The following is an 11637-nucleotide window of genomic DNA, read 5'->3' as shown; positions in this document are numbered from 1 at the left end:
TGACTGTCATCGCTCTCTCTCCCTCTCTCTCTCTCTCTCATACACACACACACACATACACACACACACGGGCCCTAGAGGCGCCGTGCAGCAGTTGCAAGTCTGTTCAACTTGCTTAGACTTGGAGAGAAGCGCTCCAGCAGTCCCCTGGGACCCTGGGCACGTCTGCTAGTCTCAGCTGATCCATGAAAATCTTTATAATGTGCCTCCAAATATCAGCAGCAGCGATTAAAAGATCCCTTCTGTTGGTAGTCCTTCAAACGTATTCTTATTTGGAATTTCTTTCATTTTTTGGATCGTTTTTAATAGTCCATCTTATAAAAACATGACTTCATTCAGCCAGTTTGAACATGCGAGTGTATTTAACAGCAACAGGAAAATCCCAACATCTTTATTGTTACCTTTCATTTTCACTTCTGCTGTTAATGGTTGTCTGGAGATGATCACTGACACAACCTCTCCAGGGTTTCATTGATCTAAAGAGGATGATTGAGGATTTAAGTGGAGGCTGGCTTCAGGTTTCACAACAAGACTACCTTCCTCCGTTCCCTTGAGAAGCAAATGTGCGGTAATTTAGGCAACGTTGAAAACCCACAGCGACGTAATTCATGGGCGGGATCCGTCTTAGGTGTGGAAATATTTTCTTTCTCATGTTTCCTTTCTTTGTTAATGTTCTTGGCCTCGGACATTTGCCGCCTTGGAGCCACTGAAGTGGATTTTTCAGGTCTTTTTGGAGTCTCCAGTCAAGCTGCTGTTCATGTCTATGGACTCTGGGAAGAGGAGTGCATGGTCCACATGGAGACCATGCAAAAAGGCAGATCTTTTACACGGGCGCTCGCACGTAGATGCAAATAGAAAGACAGACATCAGACACTGACACCAGCTGGACGCGCGATAAATGGAAGGGGAAGTCGTGCTTTTCTTCAGAGCAAGCGATAAGATAACGGAGCAAATCGTCATTTTAGAGATGCAGAAACACTCGGTGACGCTGAAGAAAAACTGGCTCCACGGCCGATTTCTGTGCTGTTTGAGCCACTGTTGCTGAAACCATAGCAGGGCCCAGTGGGGGTGCTCGGCGCCCCCCCCACATTTATTAACAGATTATCGTGTTGTCATCGTGTCTGGAGAAGAGAGGCCGCGGCTGCGATGATGTCATGCAGCCACAGAATGTGATAATGACAGGGTGGAACTCGGCAGGGTGAGAAACCCAGCGAGGGGGGGGGGGGGGGGTCCGCAGTCAGCACGCAAAGGTCAAGAAGATGAGCTGGTTTATTTGGTGAACTGGGAAATATGTCGCCAAAAAAAACCCACGACTCCGTGGTCACGTGAGAGGATTTGTGTGTCCGGGTTTATGTGTTTTGGATCGATGCTTTTAGAGCTGAATTGATTGGTCGTTAGGGTCAGGGTTGGCTGAACGAGCACTTGCAGCTGTTTCAGTCAAGCGCGTCTACAGAATAATCCCCACGGTTCCACCGCAGCGACGGGAAGGTTTGATATGGGAGTGTGTTATAATGCTAATGCTAACTCTGCATTATTGATCGGCCTGTAAGCTCGTCAACTATCTAGGTTAAAACTATTGAGTTTAAAGTCCCACGTGGATTAAAGCTGTCACAGTTTAAGGATTGTTCACGCGTCCACACTGTGTTCGGGGCTGACCGGCGGGTCCCTGAACACCACACCAAGGTCAGTGTTTTAGCTCGCTACGCCGTGGTCGGCGTGCGCTCTCAGACCGGCCAATCAGAGCAGCACAAACAAAAGGAAAGCAGGAAAATGAACACGAGGAAAAGCATCAAATGTGTGCAAGTGTTCAGCAGCAGGGAGGGCCTGCCCCCCCCCAACAGGCCAGCGCCACCGTAGCCGAGGAGAAGATGACAGTTGAGAATTTCTGCCGTGTCTCGATAATCCACCAGCGAAAATCTCAGAGAGCCGAGGTCAGGCAGCCGGTAAAGATGATATCCAGATATAGTGGAGCAATTTTGACGAGGATTATCGTTTGTGCCTCGGACATGTTTGGAGGGGGTGTGTGCCGTGTTGCACAACGACCGTCATGAAACGGAGATTTGTTGTCCCGTGAAATGAAAACAGAAGTCCGTCATTTGGGGTGAAATGTAAATGCGTTGTTGTGTTTTTCCTGCTGGAATTCAAATTCCTTGATTCTTGGAGCGTTAGCTGGCCCCCATCCCCCAGCAGTTCTGTCAAAATATGAGAGAAAATGGGCTTTCCTGCACAATTAATGCTTAAACTAACGACACTGAGGCAAAAATGACCCTTTTTGAAGCCAGTAGGCCTAAACCAGAGGGAGAGGCCGCTATTGATCGGCAGTATTGGGATCACCCCCCTCCTCGATCCGAGCTGTCTGCCTCAAAGTGAGGATCAATAGGATAGAAGCGATTCCCCTCTCAGAGACCCTGTTTCACACGTCTGCGTCTTTCTTTCCAGGCGAATCTTTACCATTTGGGTTCGACCCCCCCAACGGATCCAACCAGTAGAAGCTGCTTTTAAAAGGCCCCCGCTCAGAGGGCCACGGCCACAGTATTTGTGTTATGATGAACCATGTGACACCACCGGTGATGATGTCATGCCTCTATAATTCCATAATCAGACAAAATAACTGTTTTCACAGTCCAGCCTGGATTTAAGAGCGGCAACAAACCAGAGAGGCAGTAAATTAAAGGGCCAAAAGGTCATTAAGAGGTCTGAGTGGGAGACCAACACGCCAGCCCCACACGCCCACTTTTCAATCTTAAAAAGTCAATATTTTTCGCCATGGCGTGTACGTAACACGTTTATCAGGCAGTTCTCTCCGTCCCCGCATCCCATCCCATCCATTATGAGAAGGTACGACATCACTTCCTGGTATAACAAAAACAATACAGTGGAAAACAATGTAGAAATGTGTGTGAGTGTGTACGTACTCACACATGCAGCACTGTTTACATACACGGGCCTGCGGAGACATGAGTCAGGTAGTAAAAAGGGGTGGGTGGAGACGGCTCGGCCCTGCGCCAGGAATGCGTGAATGGAAACGCGGAGACTATTGTTCTGCCCTCTGATACAGCGGCTATATTTATTTTTTGTCTGGAACAAAAAACGCAGCCCAGTCTGCACGCGGGGAGACGCTGGGGGAAAGGGAAAAGTCCCAGTACAAAGTTAGAGGAGAAACAATGGTCATTTATGCTAACGTTTCCTGTTGAAACTTTTGAGGATGTGCATCATTCACTTTGTTCACCTCTGCGATACCACGGGGATGGTGCCGCGAAGGAACACGTGACAGAATCCAGGGATCTCGTAAACATGCTGAGAGTGGCTGCATCCGCCCAAACAAAGATCCGAATAAGAATGCGTAGCCGATGCCTTAGCAGACGTTCACGAGGCCGATCGGGGAAGTTTAGCCGAGGTCAATCTCCACTTTCTTCATGTAAAGGTCACATTCTGTCAGAGAGAAACCCCAAAATGCTGTTAACTAGTCTCGTGCACCTTCTGTGATTTTCCACGCGTGCCCGTTCCCCTGCTGCGTTCCTTGGCAGTTTCCATTTCCAGCTACTCCTTTTCCTCTTCACGGCGGCCCTGAGAGCCACGGGAATGTTTAATCCAGCCTGTCAAACAGTTCCTGTACGTACATAAAATGTACCGTGTAATGTAAATGTTTACGCCAGTTCTGCAAGAGTCTGTCACAGCCGGAAAACCCGATTTATGGCGCCGCTTTGTTCCAAAAGAAACGGCGATGAAGGGAAGTAAACGGTACGTCAGCATGGCTGCTCCACGCAAATGCTTGATGGGGGCTTCGTTCCCGTGCTTTAATATGCTAAACTGGATGTTTAACAGCGTTTACAAGGCTACATTCTGAGCCAGACAGAACCACAAGTTCAGCTGTGAATGAGCTACTGTCCAATTGGCCCATTCCACCCTGACGCGTGGATCTGGTTTCAGACGTTGTGAAGGAGGCAAAACAGAATTTCATGGTAAATGATTTGCCAAAGGCCTGTATGCCGTGCGTGTGTCATCAGGATGCTAGCATTGCTATTTACCGAGCTAACCACCTACCTGCTCCTTACCGAACTTCATTTTTTTGCTGTCGTAAAGGCGTTCAGAGGTCTCCTGTTGCATCAGGAGAGGCTGGCAGGAGAACTAATTACTCGGCTCCACCAACATCTGGGATTGTTCCCCTCTGAGGAGACACACGGTGACGCTACTGACTTCAGAAACTAGCAACTGTCAGAGGCCTCCCCACTGAGGCCGGGTCCCTGCCACTGCATCTAAAGGTGGGGCTGTGATTTACAGCGAGTATTAATAATGTCCCTCAAGCTGGAGCTGGTGGTTGAACTGTCAGAGAGAACCTCCTGGCAAGTCTGGGCCTGTTCTGAGGTTGTGTGGCAGACCCTGAAATCTTCCTTTAACCTCCTGTTTTTCCAGGGAATAAAAAGCTCTAACGCATCATTTGAAGTTTAGATCTGTTTTTTTCTTTGTTGACCTTGAAGGGAGCAGCTATAGAGACAGATTTAATGGCACATTTACGCTTTTTTCCATGAGGTTTAGGTTTGAACGTCCGGAAACAACAGCAAATATTAAAACCATCAACTCCCTTCTGGTGGGTGTGAGACCTGCGGTCCATATAAAGAGACTTATCTGCAGTCATATTAATCAGCTTTACGTGGACTCCTCTGGCTATGGCTGCTCATTTGTGAGGAAAAAGGAAAGGGGGGTGGGGGGGGGAGGAAAAGTCGGATTGATCTGTTGCCAGTGAAATTCTGGAAATGGAGTTTCAGCACGTTTCAGTTATGTAACCCGAAGAGTCACTTTCACTAATGCGAAACCAGAAATGATGGTGAATCCTTTTTTTCCGACTGTACGGGAACAAAACCACTTCTCCATTATTGCAGCCGTTGCCAACGGTCAGACCGCAGGAGCCACCCAGTGCAAATGGGGTGTCATCCAAAGTGCCCTCTGCTGTGGAGGGTGCCTAATACTGAGCACCCACCTCACCAAACCCAACTATGAGGATCCAGTCAGAGCTTATTTATTTATTTTAATAGATGGCTGAAGGGGCACTCACGTCTGATTAAATGGTCTTTGACAAATGTGAGATTTGGCGCCAACTAGTGGTGAGAATACGAACTGCAATAATCAATTACCTTAGTGACCCCAGCCCTTCTGAAAGGAACAAACCGGATGTGCCCCCCCCCCCCCCCCGACCATCTCATTAGCTGCAGATGGTAGATTAGCATAGAACCCAGCGCGACAGTTAGCATGCTGAGGTGCTTATACGTTATTAAAAAACAATCGGTGTTTGTGTCAGACCGAAGATGGAAGCTCTCCGGCGTTTAGATGGCGCTGTTGGGACGACATCTGTAATCTCCTCGTGCTGCATCTGCTGCTGCGATAAAGCTTTGTAATTAGAAGCCATCTGTGTGGAGCCGCTGATTTATTTTTAACTGTCTCTTTGCAACCACCGAACGCCAACTGTGGCAGTTTGTCCCTCAATACGAGATCAAGTTTGTCACTGACCCAACGGCACCCGCATGTTTGCTGGTGCTAATTTACGGATGCAGGATCCAGCCAGCCGTTTTCTTCCATTATGAGGTGCTTTCAGAAGGTTCCTCACATGAGTGAAGGTCTGCGGGGCACATAAATACTGCAGGAATGTATGGACTGTGAAAGGGCATCTTAAGCCTCAATAGGGAGCTGCTAAAATGTCCCCAGGCCCTTTTTTGATAGTGTCTTGTCTAAATATAGCAGCCTGCCGTCTGTGCTACATTTTAAACCATTTCAGGCCGTCCCTCCGCTGTCTATTTTTACTCTCGTATCAACGAAAGGGGCCTCAAAAATAGAATAATAGTGTTTGTGCCGCTAAAAGAGGGCTTCAAACGTAGCATCGCATGAAGCAACCAGGTCCAGCCTCATAAATAAAAGCAGATAAGCTCACGTTGGATTCGAGTGTCCACCCGACGGACGCGTTTTTAACTCAATCAGTCCGACGTGAAAAAAGGCAGACAAATTTTCCAGCCGCAAGATTAGCATCGCAAAGAGACAAAACATGTGGTTTGATCTGTAATGGGATGCAAAGTAAGGAAGGAGGGGGGGGGATGCAAATTGGTTAAAACCAGAAGGACAAGTTAGATTAAAGAGTCAGCAGAGAACAAATGCTGGGGGGGAGGGGCGGGGGGGGGGGGGGGGGGGGGCAGAGGGTTGTGTTTCAAGGTGGAAACAATGGCAGGAAAGAATATACGGTAGTAACCCCACCACACCCATCATAGTTTTACCTTCATGGGGACTCTCATACATTACCCAGGGTTTCCCCCCCGCCCTTCCCCCCCATAACTATAACTCAATTCTAAGCTCGACCTTCAAAGCAACTTTTCTCATAGAATGAGTGTCTTAAGCCGTATTTGACGTCAACACGATGTCAACACCTGGAGCAGCGGCGCTGTGTTGACTCATGATAAAACCTCGGTGACATCATCAGCCTGAGGTGAGACCACACACAGATATTTGCAGTGAAGAAGCAGCGGACTTTAATTCTCTCAGAAAATATTTGGACGACGCTGACGTAAGGCTGAACCTCAAGCTGATGGGATCTGGAATATTCATGCGTCTCCTAGGAAAGATGCCAAATGTACACATCTCACACAGGGTCACATGTGCTAGTGTTGTTCTTAAGAACTAGCCTAGCATGTATTAGCAACAGGTTGGAAAGGAGTTTGGGTCACCTGGGTAAAAAAAAAAAGCTATCATGTGGCCAAGTGGCCCTGTTTTTCTACCTGAATGGGGGATTTTATTTTAATGTTTTGCATTAATTGGTAGAAAAGTGTCTTAACGGTCGCTATTTTTCACATCACTGGAGCACATAACAATGACAACAAGCTACTCAGGCTCTGGTAAACCACTTGTAATCTCTCCCTCTGTTCCTGACCCCTGTCGAAAGCGGTCCACCCTTACTCATGCTGGCGCCGTGTCTGTGCGTCAGAACCCTACGGGAGCAGCACAAGATCTTCACGTGGCTTCCCCCGGACCGACGTGGCTCCAAACATCTGACTCCGGTCCCACGTCTCTGCCTCCCGCTATATAAAGACAGGGAACACAGAAGCTGTGTGAGGGGGGAAAAAATGGGATGTTCCCATTATGTGAAATTCTGAAGAATCTCCAGGGACCATTACAAACCACTTACCATATTTACAGCATTAAAAATTCAAGCAGCCATTTTCCCAGTAAACCCACCAGCGTGCACGAGGCTGGCTGCAAGAGGAGGGTCACATGTGCGCATCTGGTGGCCTGACATGCTCGTCCGTGGAGGGCTGGGAAAATAAAAGTGGGAGCGGCGTCAAGTCGCGTTTGACTCGGTAATAAAGACTGTGTTGGTTTCTTTTTCCAGAGGAGTCCGTTTCCAAGCAAGAGTCTTTATCAGCCCAGGTGGCACGCTCTGTTCTCCTCCTCATCCCATAATTCTGAAAGCTTCCTTCCTGTCTGCTAAATGACATGCTAATGGCCCGCTCTTCCCCCTCCTGCGCTCCTCCATCACAGCTGTCGGGTGAAAGCGTTGGAGTGGCTGCTGCTGATGGACTCTTATCAGCTGCGTGGAACTGATCAGTCCGGAAGCAAACGATGCCTCTGGTGTCACAACTTACACTGATATCCACCTTTAAAGCTGCCATTCCGTGGCACCAATGAATCATTTTGAACAGTTTTGGCCTCAGTTACTTCAGAACCTCACACACCCAGTCTTGTTTCACATGCACCATGTTGTAATAATAACAAACGGGGTTACTTTTAGAATCACAGAGGCCAGTACATTACAGTACATTACTGTACATTGCCAGCAGGGGGCGGTATGGACACAAATAAAGCCAAACCCGCATTTTATGAGATGTAAATACACAATAACGTTAAAACAATAAGATTAGTTTAGTTTTCCCGCGTTCCATGTCTGTTTCCGACATATTTTAAAAGGAAACAGCAGAACCATCAGTAGAACCATCAAGACAATCATCAATAACTGCAAATAACAGCCGATCTGCTTAGAAATCTACGCTTTATTTGTGCAATTTACAAAATCCTTTGTACTGTGACACCACTGCAGAGCTCTGGAAAGAGCTGGTTCACCCACCCGCACCAGCCCACCCACAGGAAACCAATAAGGTCAACATAAACAAGACTTCATGTTCCGATGCGGTGCCCCAGAGAGGCCAAAACACTAACTTCACAATAGCCGAACAAATAAATAAATACATTTGTATTTCACCCCCCCATTTTCATGTATGCAGACCAAACATCCAACTTCAGCCCTCTGATCCTGAAATGTCACATGAACGCTTCGGGGTTTAATTTAATCCTTCTCTATTTCAAGTGGCACATCTAAAAAAGGAGTAAAGAAGGAAGTAAATTCAAACGGGGTCTAATGTCTCACGTCCTCTGTGGAGAGGGAACATTCCCATTTATTTCCTTGCTGCAGCCTGGAATGGGGGAGTTTAGGCACACAATACGCGTGTGTTTGTTAAGTCAGTATAAGAAGATTTATTTGCATAAGCACACACAGATGAAGCAGCTTCCTCTGAAACTGGGATGACAAGAGAATAGAAATACTGCATATGAGAGTAAATATGAATTTTAATGCATTCATACACATTTGGTGTTGATGGAAGCAATATTTCTTTTTTAAAAAGTCGATGGTAAAGATCTTTTTTTTAAAAAAAATGTCTACTTTAAAGACAGGGTTAGGGTTAGGGTTAGGGTTGATGCTGCATCATCCATTTACATAAAGGTTTTATACACTTTAAACGTGTCTTCTGTCGTCCCTCGCAGAGGAATTTGTTTCCATGAATGTTGCACCTTCGATGCTGAGGATGTTCATTTCACACACGGCCGTACTGACAGGATGCTGAAGCTAACTGATGCTGGCAGCTTTACAAATGGGATGATTGTCTTTGTGCCACTCAAAATGTGTGTGTGTGTGTTTAAATAAAATACAAACACTATGGTTCACACGGTAATATGATAATTTAAATGGTGTTACTCATCACGCATGGCCTATTTTCAGTGTTTAATAGACATGCTGCGTAGTTTTGTGAGTGTTTGCAGACTTATTTGTAAAAAATTGTCCTTTTCAAACAGTGTTCACGCAGCCAAAAGAAGGCAAACTAAAAAAGAACGTTCTTCACATACGAAATCTGAGAGATTATGCAGTTGTCAGAGAGGCTGAGACATGATTAATTAATGTTCATCTCTTCACCCAAACATTGCTGCCTGCAGATGCCAAATTCTGTTAGATATTTATTGACACCTGCTGCCCCCGTGTGGCCACGGTTATATGCGCACCGACGAAGATCCTGCAGAACTTATCACTGATCCTCTGTGGTTGTAGACTTCCTTAGATCCTTCTCCATCTCCATGTTATCCCAGACAGACTCTATAATGTGAAGATCAGGTGCCACACTATTACTCCCTATTCTTCTATAGATGGTTTTTATTTACATTTTTATGCTGCTGCAGAATGAATCTAGGGCCAGTCATGCGCCCCTGGTACTGGTAACTAGAAATGATCCTAAACCTGACTGGCCACAGGAGGAAGGCGCACGAAGAAAGTGTGCTCGTCTTCGTGCACCCGTGGCTCCGCCCACCTCTCTGTTATAACAGCAGCATCACCCTCCCTCCGCTACACATGGATCTGACAATGGATGCCAACATTGCTGTGTTGGGGAAAGAAAGTGTGGGCAAATCAGGTAAAGACAGTGGAAGTTGCATTTTTTTGTACGAGCTTATTTCCGTGCGTCTGTTGCACGTGGTGATGTTGCGTTCCTTGTGCAGCTCTGACCGTGCGCCTCCTCACCCGGAGGTTCATCGGAGAGTACGGAGACATTCGTAAGTGTCCAGTTTCAACGTGCAGACTTCTCATGCCTGCAGGCCATAACTGTAATTATTATTGTTATTATTTTGCCCGGCAGAATCCGTCTACAGCCACAGTTTGGCGGTGGACGGGAGGGAAATCACTCTGAATATTTGGGACTCGCCTTATTCGCAGGTAACAGACAGACACTGTCCCCCTGACATCTGCTAGTTTAGGATCACGTGATAGTTCAAGAAAAACCTGTAAGCTTTGTAAACAATCGAAGCTTGTGTCTGAGAGAATTTGTGGAAAGTTGAAAGATTTCCCAGAGTTATCCGGGATTTAAAGGGAGCTCCTTTTCTGGTCTGACAGGACTTTTGCGTGGAGACGTCGCTCTTCGCCAAGAAGGTGCGGTGGGCGGATGGTTACGTTCTTGTCTACAGCATCTGTGACCGGGCCAGCTTCAACACCGTCTGCAGGCTGGTCCACGCCATCAAGTCCGCCAGAGACTACCTGGATGCAGGGAAGGCTCCCATAATTATCGTGGGCAACAAAAGGGACCTCCACCACAGGCGGACTGTGCCGAGCGAGGAGGGCCGGCTGCTGGCCCTCAAGACGGACTGCCCCTTTTACGAGGTGTCAGCGGCGGAGAACTACCACGGCGTGCTCATGGTGTTTCACGGGCTGGTGGGGAGGATGAGGGACGCTAAGCCGCACGCCAAGCGGCCGCTGGGCTTCCGGGGCATCGTGAAAAGCATGTCCGCGGTGTTCACCAGGAGACGGATGGACTCCTTTTAGGAGGATGCCCGCCCGAGGGGTCAGAGGTCACCGTTCCAAAGGTGACGTCTGAAAGGAGAGCAGAGGAAGAGAAGAGACGGACCTTTAGGCACGATGTACATACAAAGACGTGTAAATACAGTTGTGCACGGTGAAATATGCAATAACAAAACGTCAGAATGAAAACAAATGATCTATGCATATGACCTGTGACATTATCTTGTGATTTATATATTTATACCAGTGGCCAAAGATTGAGGCTTATTTAAATTAAAGAGACAAAAGTGTCATTTTTCAAGTATTAAACTGTATTTATTCGCATTTCGTCGCTGCAAAGCCAAACATCTTTTCTATGTTCGTGAGTCCGACCCATAAGTGTGTCACTGTCTACTGTACACTGTTTTATTAATTATGGTGATGTAAATAAAGCGTAAAATGCACAAACGAGTGCCGCCTTTGAAAGCATCAACGCAGGTCGGAATATTTGGCTTCCTGTTTTCCCAATGAGCCGACCCCCCGCAGGCGTGTAGCTAGATAATCTATGCTGGCATCATGGTTTTGGTGGGAAATGATTCACCCCCATTACCTTTGTTTCATTATTTACTCTCAGCCAGAGACTCGCGCACGTGTAAAGGTCATTTGTCCAACGCAATTGTTGCCTCTAAATAAGAATAAAGAAGAATCAAAACAGGCTGATCAGGTAACCTGACTGAACTTTGTACATAGACAATAAATTCCTCAGTCGGACAACAGCTGGGAAAAGACTGAATATCGAACCAAAAGGTTGTGGGTTCAATCCCGGCTGCGTGAGGTTTTCTCCAGGTATTTCTGTCTCGGTCCACGTTTAAACTCGTGATTAAACCTGTGATGAGTGGGACATGACTAAAGCAGGGTGGAAGTCTCCGCGTTGGACAAGGTGGGTCGAGATCCCAGCTCCTCTGTGTTCGCCGTTCAGCCTCTGGGCTGCATGTGCAGCCGACCCGATCCTGTAAACTCAGGGTGACCTTCAGCGTTGAGTGGGGAACGTTATTAAACCCTGTCAA

At 47.2% G+C, this 11637-nt stretch overlaps 1 protein-coding gene across 1 annotated transcript; it reads left to right on the top strand.

The window, feature by feature from the left end:
• Positions 1-9418: 9418 nt before the first annotated feature.
• On the top strand, positions 9419-11290 carry si:dkeyp-59c12.1 (Ras-related and estrogen-regulated growth inhibitor-like protein). Its single transcript, XM_057052976.1, has 4 exons — positions 9419-9713; positions 9799-9852; positions 9936-10012; positions 10190-11290. Exons 1-4 carry the CDS (start codon positions 9530-9532, stop codon positions 10613-10615), a joined length of 741 nt encoding a protein of 246 aa, XP_056908956.1. The 5' UTR covers positions 9419-9529; the 3' UTR covers positions 10616-11290.
• The last annotated feature ends 347 nt before the right edge of the window (positions 11291-11637 follow it).

Source organism: Takifugu flavidus, chromosome 13 (genome assembly GCF_003711565.1).
Source record: "Takifugu flavidus isolate HTHZ2018 chromosome 13, ASM371156v2, whole genome shotgun sequence".
Lineage (NCBI taxonomy): Eukaryota > Metazoa > Chordata > Actinopteri > Tetraodontiformes > Tetraodontidae > Takifugu > Takifugu flavidus.
Note: the sequence above shows the minus strand (reverse complement) of the source record. Positions and strands in the feature narration are given on the sequence as shown.

What these genes read in the sequence shown, in the direction of transcription:
- si:dkeyp-59c12.1 (XM_057052976.1), top strand. Translation starts at nt 9,530, where the DNA reads ATGATCCTAAACCTGACTGGCCACAGGAGGAAGGCGCACGAAGAAAGT. An exon ending in AGAAAGTGTGGGCAAATCAG is followed by an intron (nt 9,714 to 9,798) that starts GTAAAGACAGTG and finishes TTCCTTGTGCAG; the next exon opens with CTCTGACCGTGCGCCTCCTC. An exon ending in CGGAGAGTACGGAGACATTC is followed by an intron (nt 9,853 to 9,935) that starts GTAAGTGTCCAG and finishes TTTGCCCGGCAG; the next exon opens with AATCCGTCTACAGCCACAGT.